Source organism: Argiope bruennichi, chromosome 4 (assembly GCF_947563725.1).
Source record: "Argiope bruennichi chromosome 4, qqArgBrue1.1, whole genome shotgun sequence".
In the NCBI taxonomy this organism is placed as follows: Eukaryota; Metazoa; Arthropoda; class Arachnida; order Araneae; family Araneidae; genus Argiope; species Argiope bruennichi.
Window position 1 is genome coordinate 114,933,015 of NC_079154.1, and position 27,603 is coordinate 114,960,617.

Sequence of the window (27,603 nt, forward strand, 5' to 3'; positions counted from 1 at the left end):
AGGGAAAGAAAGAATAATAGGAAAAAAAAAGATTAACATATTTAAATATTATAGATTCTGAAATAATTCCTAGTAATAAAACAGGTTTATCATTCCTTGCAATTAAACAAAAATGTCACTATTATTGAGAATTCTATGGGATGAAGAATTTAATTACTATTTAATCACTAAACGATCAATCTATGTAATTTAATTACAGAACTCATGAGAGTGGTAAAGAGGAAAAAATTTTAATGGATCCAGTAATCAGCATTCTTGGGGATCGTTAGTGCATTAAGATGTATGTCTTCATAAGAAGAATCATTATTCAAAGTATGTCGTTAAGAATTATAGAAAATTCTCTTCAAAGATTCAATACTTTTTTTAGAATTCTTTCTTCAAGTTAATGTGTAGTGCAGTTAAATTAGTTAATGTGTTGGAAGGATCGTCAAACAGGCCTAGTGTAGACAGTTCATTAAATAAAATGAAATACTCCCAGTTTTTGTAGAATGTGTTATCTGAGTGTATTGCTGAACTCAACTGATGTTCTTGTCTTTTTTGTGATATTAATATAATGGTGTTTCACCACACAAACTACTTATAATGCTAAAATTTCTCCAAAAAAAACATTTTGCCAACAAATTCTCGGATGCAGTCACAGTTTTGAATGGCTCCAAAATGGCCAGATCTTATCCTACTCAATTTCTTCTTACAGGGTTCCATCAAAAATCAAGTGTATGAAACTCCATCAACAAGTTATTATGAAATCCAATGTATAGTCAATACCTGCACAAATATCACACCACAGATGTACATGTACATGCCAATCTACTTGATCAAATATAAATGTGTATATTTTAATGTACTCGCCATGTTTTTATTTAGCAAAGTTTTTTTTTCTAATCTGTATCTTTTTCTTTTCCTATGTATCACTTTAAATAATGTGCATTTGTTTTTGCCTTTTCCCTTCCACGCAAAGTTTATCAGGATAAAGTGTTTAAATTATGAACCTTCTTTCCTGGCTGTATGGCATCTAAGTTTTAATCAGATATTTAAATAGTTGTGAGTTCGGATCCTCAGATACCCCCTGGGTACATTTGTTTGATTTTTTTTTTATTTTATTTATTTTTTTGTTTACTTTCTACATTGTTTAAATTTTATTCCACTGTTATTTAAGTTGGAAGAGCTGCATGATAATACCGGAGAATAAATTTTTCAATTTTCGGATAAAAATAATTTTAATCGCAAATACAAAGCACAAGAATTTTGCTAGTTACAATGCAATCATTTTCCTTTCAGCTTATGCTAGATGAAATGAACGATGCACAAAAATATTTATAAACAAAGGGACTCGACTTAAAACTGTCTGCTCAGAAAGTAAACGCATTGCATTGTTAGTGAAGTGAAAGGAATTAATAGATGCCACTATAAACTATGGAAAAAATATGTGAAGACCTTAGAATTTCTGTTGAACGTCAAGGACATCAAAGCCAGAAGACACCTGTTTTGGCAAAGGAAATATAGATGTCAACTTATCCCATGCAAATGAACTGAGATGGAAACTTTATTCTTCGTTACATATAATAATTGCAAAAATTCATCGGAGATTTCAATAGCTCCGGAATTCGGCTGAAAAATCTATCTAACGCCAACTAATCTACTAAATTCAGACGACAATGAATCTAATTTAGAATACACGTTTGTCGAAATCGACAAACATGACTTTAAGCTCGAACAAGTTTCGACAATTGGTTTTCATAACTGTCACAGGCAAAGAAAATAAATTAATGAATGTTACTCTATTTAGATTAATGTAATTTATTGTGAAATCCAAGCTGGAAGATGCTCTGTTCAACATTATAATAATGCCTCGAATTTTACTCATAATACCCTACGTTGTATCAGCTATGAGAAAAGCTTTTCAAAATTGAATTTGATCAAAAATTATATAAGGTTAACAATATATATTTTAATCCTAATCAATCTGGTTATTTTGCCTTTTGTGCAAGAAGTATCTGATTCTATAAACATCATTAATGCAATAAAAAACTTCGCTTTTTAGAAAATGTAGACAAATAAAGTTTTAGTTAAAAGATAAGTTTTATTTTTAGTTCTATTAATTTTTACTGATAATAAACAGCCTAATAGAATCGTTCTATCACTAATTAGAAGTTGATTTGTATTTTATATTCTATTTGCTATTATTCATAAGGTGTTTTTAATTTTATATATTAATTACGTAATCTTGTCAATGAATATTACAAATATTGTATATATATATATATATATATATATATATATATGTGACTTACATATAAGAACTTCTGTTCTGTTTATTATATTATAAAACATACATACACGGCTTTATTTGTACCCTGTACAACACACAAAAATTTATTCTTGCTGAAACATTCTTCAGAAATTCTGTAAACTTTGGAGCTTTCTGGATTTAAATATTTAAATTAAAGAACTACGTCAATGATTAATGCCCAGTTTGAAAACAACATTAAAAAGTGTTTTGCGCACTAACCTCGTAATTTTGACCCTCGATGGCGATCGATTTGGAATAAAGATGGAAATTATTGGAAACATTAATATCCTTTGTAAGAGGAAGGTAATTATTGGCCCATTCGTGATGGATTTTAAAGAGATGAAGAACGGTCAAAAGAATATACTTATCACATCAAAGAATATACTTATCATCAAAATTTTACTATAATAAACTTTTTCTTTCAAATGGCATTAGGTAATAAAATAAAAGTTGGAACAGCAAATCGATAATCGACACAGCGATGGCAGATTTCAAACTAGCCAAACTCATAGAGCCCCTAAGCTGAGAAAGGATGCAAATCAGCAAGTAGTTTCAATTAAAGAACCAAGTAGTCAAATAAAAAAGTTTGGAAAAAAATACAAATACTATGAAATATTGGAATAGTATTAACACTTAACAAATATAATTGATCAGGTACCTATATGCTTTATTACGTTAACTTAAGTATTAGAATATTTTTTAAACTGAATTCCTGCCTCGATAATCACCATCACCTTGCGTAAAAATGTGGATACTAGGCATTTTGGAATCATAAGAGATTAATAGAAAAATAATTATTTTCTCAGAGTTAATAAAATTTAAAAAATTTGTTAGTATAAAATAAATTCTCAATAGTTAAAAATGGGTTGAAATGTGAAATTAAATTGATAATTTTATTTAAAAAGGTGCCTCAAAATATGCACTGCCTAGAACCAAAAGACACCTAAATTCGCTTCTGAACAAAGGTGTTTTTTTTTGTTTGTTTGAAGAGCAAAATTTCATCTATCAACCATCCATTACCTTGGACCTCGAATTCTTCCCGCAATATTTTGAATGTTTCAAAACGACATTTCATGTTTTCCGAAAAAGAATCGTTTAAAAGGCAAGTTTCACATTTGGATCTAAAATGTAAATGGCATTATTACTTTTCTGTTTCAATAATATTCCTCACAAACAGGACTTCATTGCAATAAAATCTGATGCTCCGTTCTTTCTCTTGATTTTTATTTCGATGACTTCATTTTCACACTTCATTAGTCAAAATGTTTTATTATTATTATTTTATGAAAGCAACACTTCTTAGAATGGGTTTTACAAGTTTAAAACATATTGAGAGTGAATCGATCCAGACACAGTTCTATTTTCAGAAGCATCATTCAAATGGTAACTAGAAGGACTAAGGAGATAAATCCAGTGGCTTAGCGAATGAAGTGCAGGGGGGTATAAATGCTCCTAGCAAAAATATAATTTTTTTTTTAATTGGGGGGGGGGAAATTACATGGAAACCGAACAGGAACAAGGAGAAAAATAATTTTTTTTTGATTTTATAATGATGAAAGAATGATTTTGCGCACTTTTAAGAGATCTTATTTAATTTTTATTTAACTCTTGCAATGTTTTTAATTAATTAAAAATTTATTTAAAATTTCGAAAAGGTGCTCATTCCCACTCACCAATGTTTATTCATACCAAATAAAGTAGCTCCAAATCAAATAGTCTCAATCAATAGTCAGTAAATTAAAAGTTGGTAGAACATTAACAGACGGATACATTCATGTATATTTTCAGCTATTGTTAACATAGATGTATATTTTATTGATTATAAACCTATCTTCTTGGGGGGGGGAAATCAATAATATAAGAAAATCAAAGGATTAAATATTTCATGGAATAGGAAAGTAGTTTGGACTCATTGCAATAAATATACTCATTGACGAAAATTATGCACAAAAAATTTTTACAAAATTTCCGAAATACAGAAAAAAATGTATAGCTAAATTTTTATTATTAAAATGATATTTTTAAATTTCAAAATAACATGACAATTAATAATATTTTCATGACAATTCATTAATAACATGACGATTAATAGTATAGTGCATAATATTTTCGAAATTCCGCTCAATTTTTTACCAATTGAAAAAAAAATTTATAGTACATATTTCCGAATATTCAAAAGACACTTTTACCGAATTTAATAGTTTTGATATATTGTACAGCACCAATAGAACACCAATGATAAAATTTCAATAGATTTAATAATGGAGCCCTCATGCATAAAGCTTCCATTTATCGAAAATTGCGAATTTTTTTCAGAAATCTTAGATTTTTTTTAATAAAGTTTCTCTATGTTAAATAAGATTTCTATATATTGATCCAAATCTGCCTATAAAAATTATGCAAACCTTTTTCAGTTCAAAAGTAACAAATGATTTTGATCATAAGGAGAAATATGAACTATATATCATATAAAACAAAACTGTGTCTCCCATAAATTTTCTCTGAAATTTTCAGATCTAAAGTCTTTAGAAAAAAGCAATAAATATCTTGCCAATAAGTCATGTGAAAATTTAGATGGCTTCTGTTCTGTGAATCTCTTTTTGATTTATTCATGTGCATATGACTCCAAAATAGAAACCTTAAGGAATGGATATACTTAAAAAGAAAATGCAGCAACAGCAAGTGATTTTCAACATTTCTGAAAAATTTGCTGCTTGATTATAATGAAAGATACCGTATTTTTAGATCATTATAAGTTCTGGTATTAAACCTCAACCAAATAATCAACAGCAACAACAAAAAAAAAAGGGAATTCTCAAGTTGCATGAGTTTATAACTATATATTTTTAAAATAAATCTTTTTGATAGTTTCATTTTCTCCACTCAATCTAAAAAATAAAAAAATGAGCTACATTTATGGTATCGGCAAATTTGCAAACTGAGTGTTTTTCAGACATTTTTTTAAAATAAATTCCTTTTTGTAGTATTTTTTTCTGTGTATTGAAATTTTATATTTCAAATTTTTTTTCTCCCAGTAAGTATTCTAGTCCGATACGCAAAGGCTCGACTTTACTGTCAGTTTTAATTACATTTCATTTTATTAATTGCGTACTTCATTTTATACCGTTTTCTTTCGATTAACTGTAACGCAAAAAGTACCGCCGAATCAAAATGAAGCGCAAACATCCTGACACGAATGCAATTGGATTGGATTCTGAAAATATCAAAAATTTGTTAACCCTGAAGCTTTCTCGCCAAACAGTTATGTTTCGGCGATAATTCAACTCAGCATTTCGCTTGCGTACTATTTCTTTGTCTTCGTTTGTTTGTTTGTTTTGTTTGTTTGAATGAGGGGGATTTAGGGATTTTTAGCTACAAAGGCTGTCATCCCATTCTTTGTCTTCACTCAAATACGCTCTTGAATAAATACATATACGGCTTCCACGAATTCTATATTTTTATTTTATTGAATTGCGTAGTTTTTTTTTTACTTCGTGAAACTAGTAAATTAAAGATAAATACAGCAACTCTGTTGAAAGCGAATCTTCCAGTACATACGAATCTTTTTCTAAAATACAAAAACAAAATTAAAAATGGAAATTTTATTCAAAAATGTTAATATCTTGTTTCTTATTTCCTTTCACTTATAAGCAATATTACATTTGCAGCGAAAAAAAAATGTAAATTTTATTCTAAAAGTGTTTTTACACGAAAATTAAATTTTAAAAATTTAAATTTTAAAAAGTTGTTCAAGTTAAAAATATGGAATTTATAGCAATAAAGTCCAATTCAATTTTTTATTAAATCAATTAAATTTTATTTTTGGATTAAGTCTAATCATTAGAAACGTTTGCTTGAGCAAAAGATAGCTTAATGTGTTTTTTTCTCCTTTTTTTGTAATTAGGATATTAAAAAGAGCTTGTCACCGAAATAAATAATTATCAACTTAAGGAAATAGTGCTATTATTATATATAGATGCAATTAATTTATAATTTATAAGTAACTAAACTTTTATTATTACATGGGAACAGAAATTTTTGTGAATGAGGTTTGTAATAAAAAGGGAGGGTGTATTTTAAATATATGAGTCATTGGAGACGATAGAAAATAGAATTATAAGAAATAGTTAATAGCAGAAAAAGAATTCCAAACTTTAAAGTTTGAATTTAGATTTTGAATTACAACTATCGGCTTTTAATTCTAATTACATTAATAAACATATCTTTGTAAAATGATTATGCCATTAATGCCAGCATACTTTTTTTCAAAATGTTGTGGATGGACCAATTCATCAATGCATTTTATTTGACCAATTAAGGCTTTAAAAGTACAGTTTTAACTATAAAGATTTATATTGCAAAATAAAATTATTATCATATAATAATTGGAATTTCTATAAGAAATCACAATTCCTCATTATTATTTTTTTCATAAAAATAAATTTGTACTAAAAGATTTAAACTATTAAAGTTTTGTACTAAAATTAAAAATCACAAAGACTATTGAATTTTTTAAAAAAATACAAAATATCTTTTAGGGAATAGCATTTTTTAATAGATATCCCATTTATGTAGCAACATCACAACATTTCTCACATTCATAAGATAAATCTTGAAAAACAGATTATCAAACTTTTTTTGAAATTATTTTTTCTCTTTAAATACAAGAAACATGGCTGACACTCAGTAATCTTTAATATGTTATGTAATTGTATTATTTCTTTAATACCAAAAAAAAAAAAGAAAATGATTCCCTTAATTTTTTCCTTTATTTTGAACTTCCCTTTTATTTTTATGAGAAGAAATAAAAATATTTTTAGTTATAAATTGAAAAATAGAAATGATTAATTTTTAAATGACGATATTAAACAGTCATTATTGTTAGTAATTTTATAATGATAAAAAATATCTGGAATTGAGAATTAAAACTTTTTAAATCGTGGGAGGGGGAAACAGCAAGATAAAAAATACTTAAAAAAAAAAAATGTAACACTTTATTTATTTTAATTTTTTAAGGAAAATTTTCTTTAAAATAAAATTTTGGATTTTAAATTTGTTATGTTTTTGTATTATATATCATTTCTTTTCCGTAAGTAATTTTAAATCCATCATAATTAATCAGAACTTGGATATACCTTTGGCCAACACTATTTTATAAACAAAAATTGTATTCAAATCAATGATCAATGATGTTTTCCTTCCCCCCCCTCCCAAATCATTTTTTTTTTCTTTGCAACCCTCGCTCCCTTTTTTTGCCTCCGCCCCTTTTAAGAAAATGATTTGAAAAATGCCTGCCTTTTCTCGCTGATAACAAAAATTTCCCAAAAAAGCAATAAATAGCAAAATATAGCAACCCTGAAGTGAAATCGTTAACCAATAGGAATACCGGATTCCTTCCTATTAATTTGTGCATTCTATCTTGGTTTTGTTCTAGCACAAGCGGTTCCTTTTTTTCTTTCCGTTCTCAGAAGCACGATTCTCTTGTACGGGAGCAGCCATTTTGCTTGGTCAATTACTGGGCTGATGGTAACGTATAGTCCAGCTCAAATCGCAGGATTTGTCATTGTTATTGAATAACTATTGTAAAGGTGAATTAGGCTATGCTGAAGTTTGCTAAAGAGAAGTACAATACGTGACTTTGGTGAAGTTATATTTTTAGATGTCTAGTGCAGAAGATACTCGCACTACTGATCAAAGCCTGAGCCCACCGGCGAAGAAGTTCAGGTCTGCAATAAATATATCACCCAATTCTAACTGCGAAAATAACAGCTCAGTAAGTATATGAGAAATTTTGTTTGACAGTAAAGTGTCAAAAAAAAAAAAAATAACTTCCTAATCAAACGGTTTTTGCGATTGACATTAAGCCATTAGGACTTTGGGTTTTATTATTAATAGGATAAAATTAGTTTGGCTGAGTTGAAATAACAAAGTTAAGGTTAGTTATTTAATTGACAGTTATACATTTTCTGTACCTAGTTACTGAAGGATATATGACACCGGAAGCTCTTGGCGATTCCGTATCGAATATCCTACGCTTGTCCGACTGCGATTGATAATTTATATATAACGGCTCCATTTTTGTGCATTCTTATCATTTAATCAAAAACTATTAGTTTTCTCTTTTTTTGTAATGCAATAATCATATCAAAATTTTGTTTACTATGTAATGTATTACTATTTAATGTGCTTCTATAGACAAAGACTATCAGAATTTAAAATGTCTGTGAAAGGTAACATAACATATGCTAAATATGACTAATTGCGGGATGTTAATAAGGAATTAGAAAGTAATGAATTGTTTCGTTGTCTTTTTATTAGAAATGATGATCATATTTGCTCTAAATTTAAGGTATTAAAAGAATATTATTTAAATTGAATAATGATGACCGTGACTAGTTGTGAGGAATTGCAGCTAATAATGAAATTATATATCATATAAATATGGGATGACATTATGATTGCTACAAGATATTTAGGGTTAAAACTATGAATAAGAGTGAAATTAAAATAGAAATTGAATGAATAGCGGAAAGTCTGTATTTGTCGAATTTTCTATTTACCTTCAAAACTGTTAGTAATAACCAGATGAACAAAAATCGAAATAATTTTTAGGTTATTAATGCTTTGCATGTAGTATCAATTTTTTGTATCAAGTTATAGCTACATGCGTTTGTGAAAAATCCTTTTTATAATTTTTGAAGGATTATAAGAATATTTTTTTTATAAAAAATGTAATCTTTTTCAGTTTTTGTGTTCACATGAAAAAGTAGCATGATGGGTACATGCATGAAATGTTTGCAAAAGTTATCCATTTATGTTTTGAATTTTTTTTTTTTTTAGTTTAAATAATTCAATAGCAGAACTATTACAAATGCTGTACAAATTGGTTATAACTCTTGATACAATTGTTTTTATATTTTTTCTTAAAATTGCAATCAATATAGGAATGTTTGTCTTTTGTAATCTTGTATTTTAAATGGAGACTTGAACTTTTAAATGCAGATGAGAAAATTTCTTTCCTTGCATTATATTTGAATTTTCTAGAGCCAAGACATGTTTATTTCCTCAAAATGGGAGTGAAATGAAAAAAATGCACCTAATAGGATGGAAGTGAAATCAAAACCTAACAAAGAATACTTGAAATATCCCAATTTGCTTATATTATCCCCGATTGTCCAACAGTATGATCTCGGAATCCTAAAACGAATGGTATATTGTTTAACTTCTATTGGAAAAGATTCCTTGAAGTAAATTCAGTATGCAGAAATTTAAATAACAAATTTGTGTTTTTACTTATTAAAATCAATGATGCATAGTTAACTTTTGTGGGTAAACTTAAATATAAAATTATCAAAGAAATTTGTTTTAATTCTGACCTACTTGTAGTTAAAATCTGTAGGCACAATGTTGAATACATACATATATGTGATTCAGGGGTGTTTGTGCTCCGGGGAAACCCCGGAATTCCGGGGATTTTGAACTTCGATACCCGGAAATTCTGGGGATCGTCGTTCAAAAGGAAGTAGGAATAATAATGAATTATTTATTTTGATCTGGGTAATTTTGTTTGCTTTGAAAGCAGAAAACGCAAGGTCGGTGTGTGTGGTGAAAACTTTTCCTTTCTTTCTCCAAAGGCAGTGATAATGCGTGAAAAAAACTTCTTTTTTGTTCTTTCCTTATTGCGAGTTATGACTCATTCCCCCGGTTCTCGGACATTCTCTTCTGAATTCTTTTCGGCAAGTAGGCGCGGCAGAAAAAAAAGGGAGAGACTTCGTTCGACCAGATGTGTGATCACGTGACCTGGGTTCAAAGGTCTTAATTTTGCAAAATTAATGGTTATTAATTTTGCAAAAAAAGTCATTCATTGAACTTTTATAATTAGGTCATTCAATACTTCATAATCGTAATTTTTCATTTCTCCCCCCCCCCCTTCTCGAAACTCCAAAATGTCGGTAGTAAGTCCGTAAAAGTTTCAGGGGATTTTTTGGGGTCCCACAAACACCCCTGGTGATTAACAAATTGCTTATATAGTATAAAATCAATCTTTAATTTTTAGTAAAGCCTTTTTTTTAACATAAGTCATTTCAAAATACTCAGTTCTTTAGAAGTTGAAAGTAATCCATTGATTTACACTATATAGAAAAATACTAGGTCTTCACTAAGCATAATTATATAAAAATATTGATGTTCATCGAGCACACAGGGAATTATTTTATACGTGTATTTACGCTAAAATTGACAAATGAAGTCAAGGAAAAGAAATGGCTTTTTTTTTGAAGGAATGATCTTTAAAATTTTAGCTCATCTAGAAATCTCATTTTTTAAACCTTTTTATTAGGTATATAAAAATTTTATTTATATTATGCATGATTTTCTTTTGTACTAATTCATTTGATTGTTTTGAAATTTTATTCATCTTTTTTTATTTTACCTGATTTATAGAAGCACATCTTAAAAATATTTAGTATATTATTTGTTTTTCAAAAGTAACAATTTATTATAATACAGTATTAAATAATGTGGAATAATTTTGTTAAGGCTTTATTTCAAAAGGAGAAAGATCTGAATATTAGTTATTTTAAGCAGTATGCAAATATTTTATTTCATCAATTTCATCGTATCTATTCCATTTTAGAGGGTAAAAGTATTGGCTGTTCCAAGAAACAAAAATAAATTTTACTCAATTTAAATTCTAATTGCATCATTTGTAACACATTTGAATTTTTTTAAAACTTTCTTATTCTTTCAGATTTTTTTTTTTTTTAAATCCTAGTACAATATCAATGTTACGAAGAAAAATAAAAGTGTTAGATTGTTCTTTTTTGTTTTTAAACTTTTATTTTATGTCGCAATTTTGTTGACATTCATCATATCTAGGATAATGCTTCGGAATTTCTGCTAATGTATATATAAAATGAACCTATTTTGAAATTGTATAACATATTTGCATGGGTGCAAGGATTTTAAAAGACTTAATGCAATTTGTAGATCTATTTACAAATTACATGAAAATCGTGTAATTTGTAGCCAGTTAAATTTGATACTATAAAATAAAAATATTCTTTTTCTAAGGAAATTAAAGGTAAAATACACATTACAAATATAATACATAATGCTTTGATTTTGCATGTTTCCAATCACTGTATTTATATACCTCTAAAATTTAACAGTGGTACAATGGATTATAGTTTTAAGATCTTTCAAATTAGCTGTAATTATACAGACTTGAACAAAGTATATACATAACATTCGCTAATGTGCATGGTGTTGAAATCATTTCTTTGTCAAATGACAGCAGTTTAATTTAAACAAACCATCATAATAATTTCAGACTGCTTCATTTAGCTAATTAATAATGACAGTGTGAAATGTTATGAAAATTGTTCAGGAAATAATTCACCATACCACCAAAAAGTATATTCAATAAGAGAAAAGAAGATATAAAGGAAATCAAGAAATAGGCTTAAAACAGAAATTTTTACAAAAATAGGCTTTAAAAACCTGATAAGTAATCATTGTGACTTGCATATCAGTATTGTGTTCATATTTTATAAAAATTGTATTATCTTAAGACTAAAAAAACAATTTTAATGATATCTATTTCAATTTTCCCTTAATTTTTATTATTTTTGATTCAGTTTGATCTAGAACAATATTTTTTAAATAGTATGATTTAGTCTTATCTAACAAAACAATCATATTGTGTATATTTGCCAGTCATCAACTTTGTAGTAGGATTTTCACCTATGCTTTTATTTCGTAATGTAAAGTATTTTTTTTTTTAAAAAAAAGGCACTCTATATTATTCATTTTAACAGCCTTAAAAAATTAATTAATCTGGAGAAACAAACTAGTCACTAAAAGTGGCAAGTTTGAAGTAGAATTATTTAAAAAATGGTTTTCAAGAACTTTCTATTTGTATGCTAAAAGGTAAAATTTTTAATACATCCTTAATAAGGAATTATTATTTAATTAATCAATTCACTGATATTTAAATACTAAAACTAACTACATTTGGCCACTGCCTAGCTTGTTAGGATTAATAGTTGCTAAAAAATTTTATTTAAATATTTTGTGAAATTTGGTTTTGACTTCCTCAAAAAAAAAAAAAAAAGTTAATTTCAAATTTTGGTAGTTTTGAAGGCTTATATACATTGGTTTGCATTTTCCTAATTTTCACTCTATCTTTATACAATCAAATGTATCACAGAAAAGAACAATATTTAAAAATGTTTGCTTTAAAAGATTTTCAAAAATTTTATTAAAGTCTTGTTAGAGTTTAGATACTCTAAGGTACATTCTCACCTTTTAAAATATATATGTACTAAATTTGATAGTACTTGCTCATTTAGACTAACCTGTAGAATAATGGCATATACACTCATTCATCTTTATTATAGAGATTGCATTGTTTTCAAGAATTTATTAGTGTAAAAAGTTTCAATATTATAGTTGAGGTTATCTGTTATGAAATTCAGTTTTTCATGTGTGAACCAAATCATGCTAAATAAAAATGTACTAAATATGCTTCATCCATTTATTTAAATTTGTATGCTTTGAGATGATTTTTGATTATATTTTTTAAAACTACTTACATGTATGTAATAATTTAAAATGGCCTAAACCAAATTTTTCAAATACAGTCTTAAGAGAAAAAAAAAAAAAAAAGTGAAAACATTAAAGGTTCTTAAACTATTTAAATTGTTTTTAGGTTTTATAGTAATTTATTTTTATATATTTTTCAAATTCTCTTGAAAATAATCAATTTTTAGATCTAAGACTTTTATACTTAAAATCTTTCATTTTAATAACTTTGACATACAGGGTAAGTTATAAATTGATGTTGTCCTATGCCTATAAAGAAGAATGTGGATATTCTCACTCTGTAGACTGTTTGTTTGATCTAAAGCTGTTAAATTTGATGTAGACATACTTTGGAAGGTAGGAATGTATGTCTTTGAGTTATTTTTTAAAGAAAACTTGATTAAAAATTAACATTTTGGAGTTTTGTATAACTCAAAACACCTATATTTTAACACCATTTAAAAAAAATTGTTTGATACCAGTTAAGATGTCTTTTAAAATTTTCCTGAATTTGCAGTTTTTAATTATTTTTGCATAATTTTCAATAGTTTTATTTTTACATTGAAATTAAGAATATTAGTTATTTTATTGTATTTTTTATTGTGCAGTTCTCTCCCAATTTTTAAAAGCTAAGGAACATGATTTTCATTTATATTTTTTGTAGTTTGCATGAGGTAACAAGAAATGAAGTTAAAATATGTAAATATTATGCAGTTTGTAATACATTATCGAGGCACTTAAGATTTCAATTATATCGTGGGCCTCAACTCCTTTAAAATGTTTATATAATAATTATGTCTTAATAAACGTAAAATTACTAAAATAGCTTGACTTATGCTGAAAAATATTTATTGAAGGAACTTGAATATCAACTAATGCATAAATGATTCAGTTGAAACTAAACAAAACAATGTTTCTTGTGAATCAGTTGCTTTTTAAAAATAGTTAGTATAAAATAACATTGCAAAGTAAACACTTTTTTTTTTTGTACACAACGTAAAATACCTGATTCAAATAAAACCTTTCATATTTTCAAATATGTATACAGTTATTATCTATACTTTTCTTATAACATTTAGATTAATTGTGAATGAAATATATAAGCATGCATGTCATGTATTGAACTATCTAAAAGGGTTCAAGTGTTGATATCTGGAATATCAATATTCACAGTAACTACTTAGCAATTCTGCACTCTTTTGTTCTTGGTGTTTCTTTTTCTAGATAGAAATATCTTTGGTGAATGAATATATATAATCAGCAGTTCATAACATGATGCTCCATTTGCAACATCCATGATAACTCCTTGAATTTTAAATTTAATTGCTTTTTCCAACTCCAACAAAGTTATTTTTTTTTTTTTTTTTTTTTATTTTTTTTTTTTTTTTGTTGTTGTTGGTAGTGGGGAAAATGCTGAAATTTATCTTTTTTTTAGGGGGGGTCAGATTTATTTTTTGCCTTCAAAGTTGCTCTAGTAAAAAGGAAAAGAAAAATATTTAAATGCTGTCAATAACTTAACTATTTTCTATGTAGTTTGGAGAAGGGTAAGGGAAGAAGCAGGATAGTTACCATAACTGTTAAGGCATCTTGGATGCATCCAGTAACTGGAAGTAATGTTAGTATGCCCTTTATAATGGCTTTAAAATTCTTAAATACAGAATTGAATTGATCTTATAGTTGGTGAGTGATATGCAACTCTTGTAAGAAGATTTAAAATTGTTCTAAGAGATGCTCCCAAGATGGAAGGTTACTGAAAAATTCACCTGAAGGCTAATAAGTAAAGTAAATGGATTTTGTAAATTTGGTTTTAGAATGGAGGGGGGGGGGGAGGAATGGAATCAAAAAATTTTTCAACTTTTATGGGTCATTGCAGAGTTATTTATCAAGTTATTTTGAGATTTTTGTAAATCTTTGGGAAAATTAGATGCGAGAAGTTAGTTATCTATCTTGATTGATGGTCTGTCTGTACATTTAAGGGTTTTTTTTTATTATAAAGTGCTAAAATTTTCAACATTTATAAATTAGGAAAGTAATAACCTGGTTGTTATTCAAAGTGCCCATGGGAAGAACTAGCTGAAATTAAATGAGAAGCTTCCCAAGAATTTTACAAAAATAGGTATTTATGATAAGAATATTTATAAGAATAATTCATATATCTAAATCGTATAAATGTATTGCAAAGTCTGCCTGTTTTCTTCTCATTGATCGAAATTGTGTGCTTTTTTTTTATTTTGGTGCAGGATATGAAAGATGTTCACTGTCTGTAAAATAAAGGTCTAACAATTGTGAATAACATATTTATGTGACTAAGACAAAGATTTATATGGTTAAATTCCTTGGGTACAGAATGTTAGAAAAAGGTTTGCTACTTAGAAAAATAGTGGATGTATTTAGAACATGAATATTAGGACTTTGCAAATGCCTTCATCTACAGAGCTTGGGTTTTATTTACTCTCAACTATTGACTGGCTAGGATAAGTTTTAGATAACCTGAAGGAAACTGTCAAACAAATCCAGTTGATTGAAATGTTAATAGAAGAAATATTTGATTTAAATTTATTATTTTCAATTCTAAAATATAAAATTTTATGGTCTTGGAATTTTTTTCTTTTTTTTTTTAATTACTTGATCACTCAGCTACTTGAGGTGCATAAAATTGTATTAATAGAATGCCTTGGATATTTTCTTTTTTATAGTGAATTGCAATGTATAGATGTAACCGTCTGGTGCCATGTCATGGCATAATATATGAATTATTCAGCTGTTTCACTATTTATTTTTAGAAATATATGTTAACAGTTCATATCTTATATAAAATATATTTTATAATGTAATTCATTTGCTGTTGAAAACAAAGACTCAATTCTAGAAAAATGATTTAAAGTCTTATAAAAACTGTAGGTCTAAAAAACATCAATTTGCTTTTTTTAAAAATTCATTAGGAAAGGTTAATTAGAAATATAATAAACCTGTTGTGAATCCTTACCTTGTTGATCAATGTAATTTAATCTGGAGTCTAGGATAAAAATTTATCATGAATTTTAATTTTTATGTTTTGTAAAATCTGTTAATTGGATTTTCTGCATTTCTTCTGATACAATAAATACAATTCTGGAATCAATATTGAATTTACATATAAATTTGTTACAGTTCTAGTAATTGGTTGCATTCTGGGTCAATTTTAATTTCAAGTGTCCGAGAATTTTCTTAAATATTTTATTTTATTTTTTTTAATTTATTCAATGTATATTATCTGATTTTTCAATTACATCCTTCTTAAATTAGATGATTAGTTTGAATACTGGAAATAGTAAAATTACTTTTTAATATTTTCATTATATTTGAAAATAAAATATGGTTGTCTTTATATTAAAGAATGTTTTGAAAAAGAATACTCATCCTTCACACCAAGATTAACATTTTTAAAAAATACATCAGCTGCTACTTAATTTGATCACTTTGGGATTTGAGAATTTTGATTAAATTAATAAGTATTTTATTTGAAAACAACATGAAGACTGTTGGAAAAGACCTCAAGATTTAGAATAGTTTTCTGATCATGAATTCGAAATGTGAATAAGTTGATTAAGATTACAATAGCCGAATTAGGTAGAATAAAATATTTTAATTAAATCAAGTGGAAAGGCTTCTCAGAGCTATCTAATTTTATTTCAAAAATAACAATTAAAAAAAATGTTGTTTTATGAGAGTTATTCCCTGATATTTCATTTGTACTTTTTTTAAAAAAATTGTTAAACTATGCTGTAAAGCAGGTTCTGAATTAATAAATGCTTGATACATTTGTTGAAGGTCCCCTGCTTCTTTAACAAGTTGTCCACATTGAATTCTTATTTAATCTTGCTTTTTAGAATTTTGTAAAAAGTAATTAAACAATTTTTTTCTAAAAGTTTAAAAAAATTGAAATTTTTAATTGCGTTATAAAATTATATTATCGTATTTTAAGTAAATTATGTGTGTTATGAAGATAATTTTGTCTTTAAAACTGAAATCTCTTTTTTGACTATCATCTTATTAGTAGAATTTATTTGTAAATGACAGTGGTTTATAATCTACTGTATCATAAAGGAGTCATATAAATTATTTTCAAACTCTTTAATAGTAATCAGTAATTAATGAATAATGGAGGAAACTGGAAGTGTAGAAGCTACGAAGTTCCTTAACTAGTGATAGAATATTAAGCTACATGAAAGCATTTTGAAATAAAGCCCCAATATTTGCTTTTAATAACGTATATAAATTTTATAATCTAACAAATGATGTATTAATGTAGGAATTTCTGATATCTGGAAATGCATTAACGAACAAGTATTTGCACACTACAAAGTTCAAGAAGAGAATAAAACTTTTTTTTTTCTTTCCTTTTTCTCTTAGTTAACTGTCTTCAAATCTAAATTCTGAAGATTCTTCAGATTACTTTGCCAAAGCAGTCTTTGATAAGAAGTTGTTAGTCAACTTCTATTTATGAATATTATAGTTTATAAAAAGTGTAGTTTTTATTAAAAGGTTTCCTCCCATGCAAGATAGTTGCAATGGAGGGGCAATGTGATAGTATATAAATGTAAACTGGAATATTGAGGGGGCATGCTGACATATGCTTCTATTACAAATAACATTCATTCATCAAATTTGTAATATTGCATTTTAAGATGATAAAATCAATTGTAAATATATGTGACAAAATGAGAATTTTTATAATGCTGTGTATTTGTTACATTTTAAAAGTATTTGCTTTTAGTGGAACAGTTATTTTAAATTATATATTGGATCAACAATTAAAATAATATTTTATCATTAAAATAATATTTTAAATTACTTATATATACATTCAAAGAAAAGTTCTTGGTAAAATGCCTTGTTGATGTATATTGAATCCCTAAAAAGGCTACTTCCAACCTACTACCAGGGAGTAGAACTTGGCTGAGTTGGTGCATCAAACAAGAACTGTGGTGAGGGCATAATTGTTCTCATTTGTGCCATAGCACTTGCATCTACTTAAAAGGCATGATTTATCATCAGAATAATTGGTCCCATGCCATTGCAACTACCAGAGAAAACACCTGCTTGCTTATAAGGAATAAATTGAATTGGATATGAATCACAATACAAAACTTATGCAGTAAAATAAAATAACAAGTTTATTAGCAAGTTACAGGTTTTATTATTTTTTATATTTAAATTCTTTTGGACCACTAAAAAGTTTTTCAATTATACTTTCTGATAAACCCAAATTGTGTTCTAAAATCTTTCATCCAATCCTGTCTTTATAATGATAACAGACCTGGTATAATTTATTGGGCATCCATGTATTCACAAATATTAATTTTTATTTATTTAGATATAAACTTTATTTCTAATTAGATAATTTATCTATCAGCTTGAAAGGTGAAAATATAAGCAATGTTTTAACTTATTAAAAACTTATATATATTTAAAAAAGATTAATATTTTTTCACCACCTGTAAATGTAAAATATCAACTGTATTTTCTTATTTCTAGAATCTAGTAATATTGCTTTTAGAAATTTTTAAAAACTGTCTTCTTACTGTGACATTTCATATGAAGTACAGTGTAGGAAAGAATTTTAGTACAGCATAATCAGTTTTGCGTTTTATCTCCATGTTTGTTCTTCATGTATAATATGCACACAAATTTTTTGTTAATGTCATAGAATAATTAATAATCTCTGAAAAATCTGGCATGAAATTGAGTTCTTTGTCGAGTCACTATTTAGATTCTTAAAATTTGTCACTTTCTGCCAACCTAAAGGAAGCAATCAAAGAATAAACAAATTAAAATAAGTGACATTTTTTAATTTCTCTTGCTAAATGACGTTTTCAGTGTTGAAAGCTCTTGTGGTGTAGATATGATTATTTTATTTATGGAAATCCATTATATATTTGCATATTAATTTACGTTTGTTTAGTAGGATATTGACATAATTCTGCCAGCTTTTAGTTATAAATATGTTCTATAAATAGAGGTGCATGATAGATAAGATTTGCGCGCTGTTTTTTAAAGGAATGGCGGGAGCTATTAGGTTCTACGCATGCGCATGATGTGGTAGCGTAGGTGTAGGTAAGCGTTCTTTTCTCACGTGGGGTTAGCAACCCGAAGCCTGGAGAACAAGCGAAATTTTTTTGTATAGAAAAATAATGTTCCTTTTCCTGCAAGATAAAAGCCTACAGTAACTTTTCGTGCGATACATCAGGTTTCGTAATCAAATGCGCATGCGCTTTTCTGGTGTAGGTGTAGATAAGTTTCTACTGCATGATAAAAGGTAAAACATGGATACGTCATAGGTTTTGCTTCGCTTGCGTCATCTGTCTTTTGGGTCCACTTCAACGATGCGTTGGCCGTCTGCTGAATGAGAAGTACACTGCTCACCGTTTTATTTTTTTGTTTTCCTCAGGTATTAATATAATTATTTTAAAATAAGATCCGACTTTAAAAATCTCTGCCGATCACCGTTGTTACAACAGGTAATAAAATAGTATTTCAGTGTATTCTTTTGTGCTCATTTCAAATAACTTGTGCTATTACTATTTTCATTTTGTGTTACCTCCACTCGCGGGCGTTTCAGTTTGATTGCGGCGGTAAGCAGTTGTCATTTGGTATTGTAGAAGGGTCATCTGAATACAAAGACGATGTGTTTGAAAACTTTTAGCCATTGCAGTTTCTGACTGATTTCTCAAATTAAAATTGTAACATTAATAAAAAAATAATTGAAATTTACGCTAGCATTTTTTAATAATGTTCATACTGTAAGCATGTGAATGAATTTTCTTCAGTTGTATTAATTACGTTTTTAATATTAAAATTTTCATTTTAAAATAAAATCGGCTTTTTATTTGTAAATTTTCCATGATTAGAAAAGGAAAGCCGATATTTTAACATAGAATCATAATTTCATCTTGAGATGGAAAGTGCTCTTTAGAATATTTGTTGAGATATTTTGCGGAATATAGAAATGCAGCATTTATTTTTTTAAAAATATAGGTAAAAAAGATTTTCAGGCTATTGATTTTAATTTTGTTAATAATGAGCGTTTTAGTCAGAAATGAGTATAAGGAAACAATATAAAAGATTTCTTTTGTAATATTTTGGAACTAATCAGATTATTAGATTTAATAAATTAATATATAAGAAGCCATTCATTTTTTTTAATTCTGTTCTTGTATACTTCAATTTGAGATAAAAATTTTCGATTTAAAAGTAAATACTTAACAAATAAATATTGTAAAATTCTAAAAAAAAGTTTTTTAGTTAAAATTTTTACTTTTGGATGTCACGTTTTAAAATTCCTTTATTCATTTTCTTATTTATGATTAACTGAAACCTTTTTTACTTGTTATTATTGCATAAAAGGATTGATAAATGTAACAGTTGTCTAAAATGTTAAATGAGCATTTATAAGACACTAGTCATTTTGTTTTGAGAAACATTAGCATATCTTCATAAATATTTTGGTTTAATCTATATATTTTTTTATTGACTAATTGCACAAAATGTTTTGAAAATTCTAGTAGTTTATAAGTATCCAAATATTTATAAAAGAGTGGGGAGATTTTTGTATCCTTTACTATTTAAATAATTCTGCAATGCTTGGGTTTAAGTTTTATAACTTTTGACATGCATATAATAAAAGAAAACTTGTTATAATAAACTGGTTCAGGAGTTGGCATTTTAATCATAAAAATATATCTGAGAATAAATCTATATTTTGATGTATAAGGAATTGAAACACTATTTTTACTTCATTTTGGCCTATTCATTCAAGCAGTCCATCAGTCAATAAAACATCAATCCATTAAAGCATGTACAGAAATGAATTCTTGATGCCGCATTTTCGTATGTTCATTGGTTCAATATTTGGCCTTCAAACTGTGACGTCGGGAAAATTCATTGATCGAAACAGTATAAAAGTACTAAATTTTGGATCTAATAGTCATTTACTTCCATGTAACTATCTATACCTTGTGTCTACGAGTAAACTTGTCAGCAACGATTTTCGCGATGTTTCTTCTGTGATTATTTTTTTCATCACTGATCCTCAGTAATGCTTATTAATTCAAATCTTAAAAGTAAATCAAATAGTGAAAGTTAAAATTTGCAGCTATTTTGCATTTTAATTGCATTGTATGTAACTGTATTATAAAAGAAATGCAATATAAACTTACCGTAGTCAATTCTTGCCCTTATTAGGAACATATTTTTATACTTATATGACCTGCCAACAATTTTTTTTGTCAATATTGGAAGTAAAATTTTAATATATAAAGGAAAATATAACATTTATTTTCGCGACCATCGTGTTGCTATGCGCAGAATTGTTTGAGTAATTGAACGTTGCTATGGGAACGGCGTGCAGCTCTGTTGCGAGCGAAAGCAACGGCGGATCCGAGGAACCAGGAGCAATGGCTGCTGACAGCGCGGAGCGGCAAAGCGAAAATGGTTCTGTACGTTTCCAAGTCATAACCCATTACAGCAACTCTGTTTTTACCTTTTATCCTTTTTTTTTTTAAAGTCTTGTATGAAATCAGAAAATCGTCATTTCTTTTGTAGTTTTCAAATAGTAATGTTTTTTTTATTTTAATCTAAAAGTATATTTGATATATATAAAGTATCCCAGTGCAATTATTTATATTGATAAAATTAACTGTCAGTAAACTTATTATAAATTATGATTCTTTGGTTTCATTAAGTTTTATTTTATGGTAGTAAAGAAAGCCTTTGGTTGAACAAATGGAAAGCAAATAATAAGTACATAATTTTTTTCCCTCGTGTAACTTTATTATGATTACATATTTACTTGATTTTTACAGGGTGAGATGGCACATAATGGCTCTTCCAATCAGGAAAACTCGGGTACAAACAGCATTGATGAAGGACTGTACTCACGCCAGTTGTAAGTAGATTTTTATACATTTTGTTACCTATAATGTTTACCATTTGTTTGGAAAATGAAAACAGTGGATTAGCTGTCTTGACTAAATTTATAATTGTAATATTAAATTATTTTGAAATTTGTTTAATGAAGAGATGAATATAAATGTTTATACAATATATGCATCTGCCACAAGATCTCCCTAAAATTGAATATAGCAACATAAAATTTGTATGTTATGCTTCACTTCTTGGTCAGTTATGTTAAAATTAACTTTTAAATATTAATCAGTTAACGTAAATAAGTATGAAGTGTTAAATATTTATTATATTAATAATACTTCATAAAAACTTGAAAACGTCATATAATCTGTCCACTTAAAAGTAACTAACAACCCTGAAAAGTTTTCTTGATTTTTAAAGGCATTTAATTAAGTAAATGATTGAAAAGTTCACAACTAAGACTGGTGGCAAATATATACCTTCAAATAAACAAGCTATAATGACATGTAATAGTTTTCTCAACCTATTAAAATAAAACTATTAATTATAAGGCATAAATAATAAACTTGGTTGTATTCCAAGCAAAGGCGATTGTAGTTAATTGTGAAATAAATTTTTCCTAAATATTTCATTAGGATACAATTACAGTATGGAAGTGAAAACAAGTATTTACTTTTTAGCTTGTGTTGAGCTGTTTTATGTAAGAGGCTTATATAACTCATTTGAATAAAATATTTTTATACACAGCTATTTTAGAAAAATTGATTTTTTTTATACTATTTTATGTATATATACTTGGATGTATCTTGTTATTTTGTTTCTAATAAAAAGAATTCTTAACTGCCACCTTTGGAAACCAACTTGTTTCACCAATTTGGCATTATAGTCTGTTGAAATATTAATGTGAATTGTATTTTTTTAAATTCTCTAAGACCAAAAAACATCAATTTAATTGAATTGGTCTACTACAAGTTACTGCACATGCAAATTAAAAAGTGTAGTGGAATGAAATTATGTAAATTAAAAACAGAATTGAAAATAATACTTAGGACAAAGTATCTCTTCCTTTCTTCAAAGAAAATCTTATTAAAAAATCAAATTTTAATATTGGCAAAAGCAGATGATTGAATATGTTGATCGATGAATTTGAATTTCATGTCAGTGTTAAAAATATTGTTACAGATTTTTTTTAAAAAAATTACTAGAAGTAAAGAAATTTTAAGGAAATAATATTAGCATATTAAATTAAAATGTGGAAATCATTTATGTGAGGTAATAAGTTAGGAAGATATGAATATTAATTTCCGCAGGCATGAGTACTTATCTGGTGCTGGTTAAAGCTATTTTAGCTCTTGTTTAAACTTTGTTTTATGCCTATTTTTAAAATCTGACTGAATGAGGGTTTTGATAAAATAGTGAGCCCTCCTCTCAGCATTTCTAATAATTTCTGGTTCCATTCATCAACAAAGTGATACATAGAAATAAAGTGTAGCTGTGAAAATATTCAATGAAGTAGTCTGAAACATTTGAACAATAGTTTAGATTTGGCAGTTACCATTTAATGTTAATAAAGATTTCTGTGTGCCTATGTTAATATATGTCTATTTGAATTTAATGTCTATTAAAAGAATAAAAATTCATGTTAAAAATTACTCAAACAAATATTAAAAATGGAACATCAAATGTAGTTGAAATTTCAAAGAAATCAGTTTTGTCTAAATTTTGAGATTTTTTGATTATTCTGCAATTTGAAAAAATGGTTTCCAAAATATTTTATCAAAGATTTGTTTATTGTACTAAAAAAAATGGCAGAGTATAGTTGATTATTATTCTTATGATTTGAATTTTTGCATTCAAGTGAATTAATTGCTGGTGTGGGTGGTTTTAGGGATTCATTGTATAAATTTTAGTTTTTTTATAAAAGTTTAATTTATCCTGAGGCATTATTCTCCAAGAGCTGATTTTATTGGCTTTAATCATTCTAGGTATGTGCTGGGTCACGAAGCCATGCGGCGCATGGCAACAGCTGAAGTGCTTATATGTGGTGCAAAAGGATTAGGATTAGAAATAGCCAAAAACATCATTCTTGGTGGTGTTAAAAGTGTTACTTTACATGATCTCGGGACTTGTGAGATTAAGGATCTTTCATCTCAGGTATAGTATTCAAATTTTTATTTCATACGGCATTAAATTTCAGTTTCGTTGTTCAAATTATGCGTCAAAAATTTAAAAAGTTGTAAATATTGGATCTTAAAAACTAGTAAAGGATATTAAAAAATGCTCTTTAAAGTAATTGCATATTAATTTTGGGAAATGAGGTGGACAAATTAATAAACTGTATAGAGTATTCTGCTACATTAAGAAACAAACTTCACATTTTATCGAATGTGTTCAAAATTATGAATCTATTCCTATAATTCAACCTTTAATAATAATATTGGAGAGTGTATATTTACACTCTCCAATTTGAACTGTTTGATAAAATGTTAGTATAAATGTACCTTATAGAATAGAAATATGAAACTTGCATTAGAAGTAAAAGTTGAAGCCTGTCATTAACATTATATAAAGCATATAAATGAAATAATTGGGGGAAATCAGCAATATGAACAAAACTCAAACGTTATTTGAATTAGCAACAGATAAACACTTTTATTGCCAAAGTTTCCATGACTACTTCTGGCCATAAAACTAGCCATGAAAAATACTGTTTTATTGTTGCATGGAAGCTTTGGTAATTTGCTAATGCAATGCATTGCATTAAGGTGTCAAATCTCCTAATGAAGTTTTAGCATGTTCATGAAAAAGGCTAGACATTGACACTTTAGATTAGCTGGAAAAAATATTCATATCATAATTAAAGTGAAAGAAAAATACCAGGATATAAAACTTTCTGCAATACCAGGAAGACTGACATTTATTGTCCAACTATTTGGTATGTTCTTTAACAAGCTATTTATAGAGGTAGGCTTAGATCTAATTGGCAATAGTAGACAAAGCTGTTACAAAAATTGAAATTTTTAAGAAAAGTAGATTTAGTAATAGTTGAGCAGTAGGTAAGACTTGCAAGAAGATTTATTTATTAATTGTCATAGAATAAATTTCAAGATTCATTAAATTTCTAGACTTTAACTTTGAAGATTTATGTCAAAAACAAGTCATTTATAAAATTATTTTTTTTAATTAAAAATAATTTTATATTAAAATACTATAATGGATTTGATTTCTTTTAGATATATATTTCACAATTTTTTTAAAAATTTCTATTGTGTTTCTTGTTTATGTAATCAGTTTTTATATTTCCAGTATTACTTAACAAAAGCTGACATTGGAAAGAATAGAGCTGTAGCCAGTGTGCAACAGCTGACGGAACTTAATAGCTACGTATCTGTTCATGCCCATACTGAAGATTTATCTGAAGACTTTTTGAAAAAGTTTAAAGTAAGTTATAATGTTATATGCTAGATTCAATAATATTTAATTTGGAAATTTTTATATTTTGTGGCATTTTATCATTTTTTTAACTGTCTTATTAAAAATGCTGAATGTATCTGATTATTTAATATTATGAGCGATTTCTGGTTGCTATTCCGTTAAAATATTTTCCCCTTTATTTGTTTCTGAAATTAGATTTTCCCTCTTAATAACGTATTTTTTTTTAAAAATTGCTTTTACTTGGATATAAGCTGAATTTTTTTTTCCCCAGTGTAGCTCCACTAAAAAATGCTAGAAATTTTTTATATGCATATGGGAAGTGGAAGTAAATGAAGATTAATTTATGAATTTTTATTTGAATATTTTTAGTAAAATGTTTATTACATTCATTTCTTATAATAGCATATGTCACATGAAAGGATTTGAAATGTTATATAATGTAAAATCTTGTTTTGTAAACTTTTGTGCCTATGCAGCATGGGAATACGCCAAAATTATCATCAATATAAAATATTTATTCAGGTTAATATTGTACAAAGTTAAATAAATCCAAGATAGAATAACGCTTTTATTCATCAGAAACACTAATAGTATTAGAATATTTTTCATAAATTAATGTGTATATTGTTACTGGTAAAAATATATTTATCATGTTTTTCTTTATAACTAGAATTCCTTATATTATTTCAGCTTATCTGAAATTATATTGATATTATTGATTGGAAAGTTGTTTGCAGATGCATTTAAGTTAATATCAACTATTGTTGTATAGTATTTGAATCTCTTGGTGTAATTTTTACAGGTTATTGTTCTTACTGATTCATCTTTGGAAGAGCAGTACAGTATAGGAGAATTTGCTCATAGCAATGATATAGCATTTATTGCTGCAGATACAAAAGGTTTATTTGGGTATGTGATTTTAGAATCTTTCAATTATATTTATAAATGTTCTTTTTCTTTCTGTATATTAATGTTTTTTTACTATTTTAGGCAAGTGTTCTGTGATTTTGGTGCAAATTTCACAGTGCATGATGTGAAAGGAGAGCAACCGCTGTCAGCCATGGTGGCATCAATCAGCAAAGTAAATATATATTTCTTTAATCATTTATTTTCACTTGAAATTATTCTTATTTTAATATTAGGATTAAAACTAAAGATGATTTTCAAGTATTAGGAAAATTATTTTCCTATCTTAACTTTTTAAAATCTTGTTTTTTATTGCATAGGGCTGTTAGGTTACAGAAATATTTTATTCTATTTTATTTATTATTTTATTTGTTGTTAATTATGCATATTGCAATAATTATTTTATGATTTTTTTTCCATATATAATTTTGAATTTATATTTTACCTATTGTTTATCCACATATTTTAGAGTACTGATATCTCATTTAAAATTAAGAAAAATATTATGGAGGTTCTTATATAATGGCGAATTCTAAGTAAATTGTTATATATGTCGTCTAAAATATTTCGGTGTGAATCAAGGCATTAATGAAAAGGAATGTTTAATAGTTAAGCATTTGGAGCCATTTTTCTAACGAAGAAGTGAATTTTCTGTGAAGAAATGAAATGAAGAAAGCTTTCCGGAACATGCAGCTGTTAAGTTTCATAGGAAAACTTACAGCCTCTTTGTCAATGACAAAGTATGCCGTGGAAATATCAAATAATTGAAATTAAAAATAATAAAAGGAAACTGTCCTCTGTTTAGTGATGCAATCAAAATGTTGGTAGGTAAAATTTTTTAATTCCAATAATGAATTTAAATTTGACAAGCCATGCATTTAGGTTTTTCATATTACCTAGTTTCTTGAAAAAAGGTATTACTATTTGGATAGCTATTTATAATAATAATGTAATATTTCTGGTAAAAATTGCTTTGTTATAAATATAGATATATATTCTGTTTATTTATATATAAAATATTAGATATATTTTTATATGTATTTTTTTAAAAGTAGTAATTTCCCATTTTGGTTTTAATGTAACTTGAATTTTTAAGCACGAAAGTTGAAGATTGTCCTTAGTAATGGTGCCAGAGAAATCTTTATTTAAAGCAAATTAGTATTAAGTAATTCCAGTTAATATTGCTTTGATACAAATATTTCTCTCAATTATAAATATATAATAGTATGTTTTTTTATATTTTTTAGAATATAAATCATGTTTTTATGCATTCATTTTATATATTTTTAGGGATTTCACAACTGTTTTACTGAAAATCCTTTATATTCTAAAATACCATCCATGAAGTTAAATCTGAAAAACAAAAATCAGATTTGTCTCTTGGTGTATAGTATTGATTGTCTGTTTGGTGATATTTTAATTGTTCAAAAATTAAATGTTTGGGTTATTATTTACTTTACTTTTTAATTTGATGTGGTTTA

The 27,603-nt window shown here is 26.9% G+C and overlaps 1 protein-coding gene across 2 annotated transcripts in view; it reads left to right on the plus strand.

The window, feature by feature from the left end:
* The first annotated feature begins 7,734 nt into the window (after positions 1 to 7,734).
* Positions 7,735 to 27,603, plus strand: part of LOC129965470 (ubiquitin-like modifier-activating enzyme 1) — a 37,346-nt gene continuing 17,477 nt past the window's right edge. The window contains exons 1-6 of one of the 2 annotated variants that reach the window (XM_056079364.1): positions 7,735 to 8,063; positions 21,718 to 21,800; positions 23,767 to 23,935; positions 25,088 to 25,222; positions 26,019 to 26,125; positions 26,207 to 26,297. In XM_056079364.1, the coding sequence (XP_055935339.1) occupies positions 7,950 to 8,063; positions 21,718 to 21,800; positions 23,767 to 23,935; positions 25,088 to 25,222; positions 26,019 to 26,125; positions 26,207 to 26,297 (699 nt within the window). In that variant the 5' untranslated portion in view covers positions 7,735 to 7,949. Of the gene's footprint in view, positions 8,064 to 19,214; positions 19,375 to 21,717; positions 21,801 to 23,766; positions 23,936 to 25,087; positions 25,223 to 26,018; positions 26,126 to 26,206; positions 26,298 to 27,603 lie in introns of those variants that run through there. The other variant, XM_056079365.1, reaches the window with a different exon arrangement.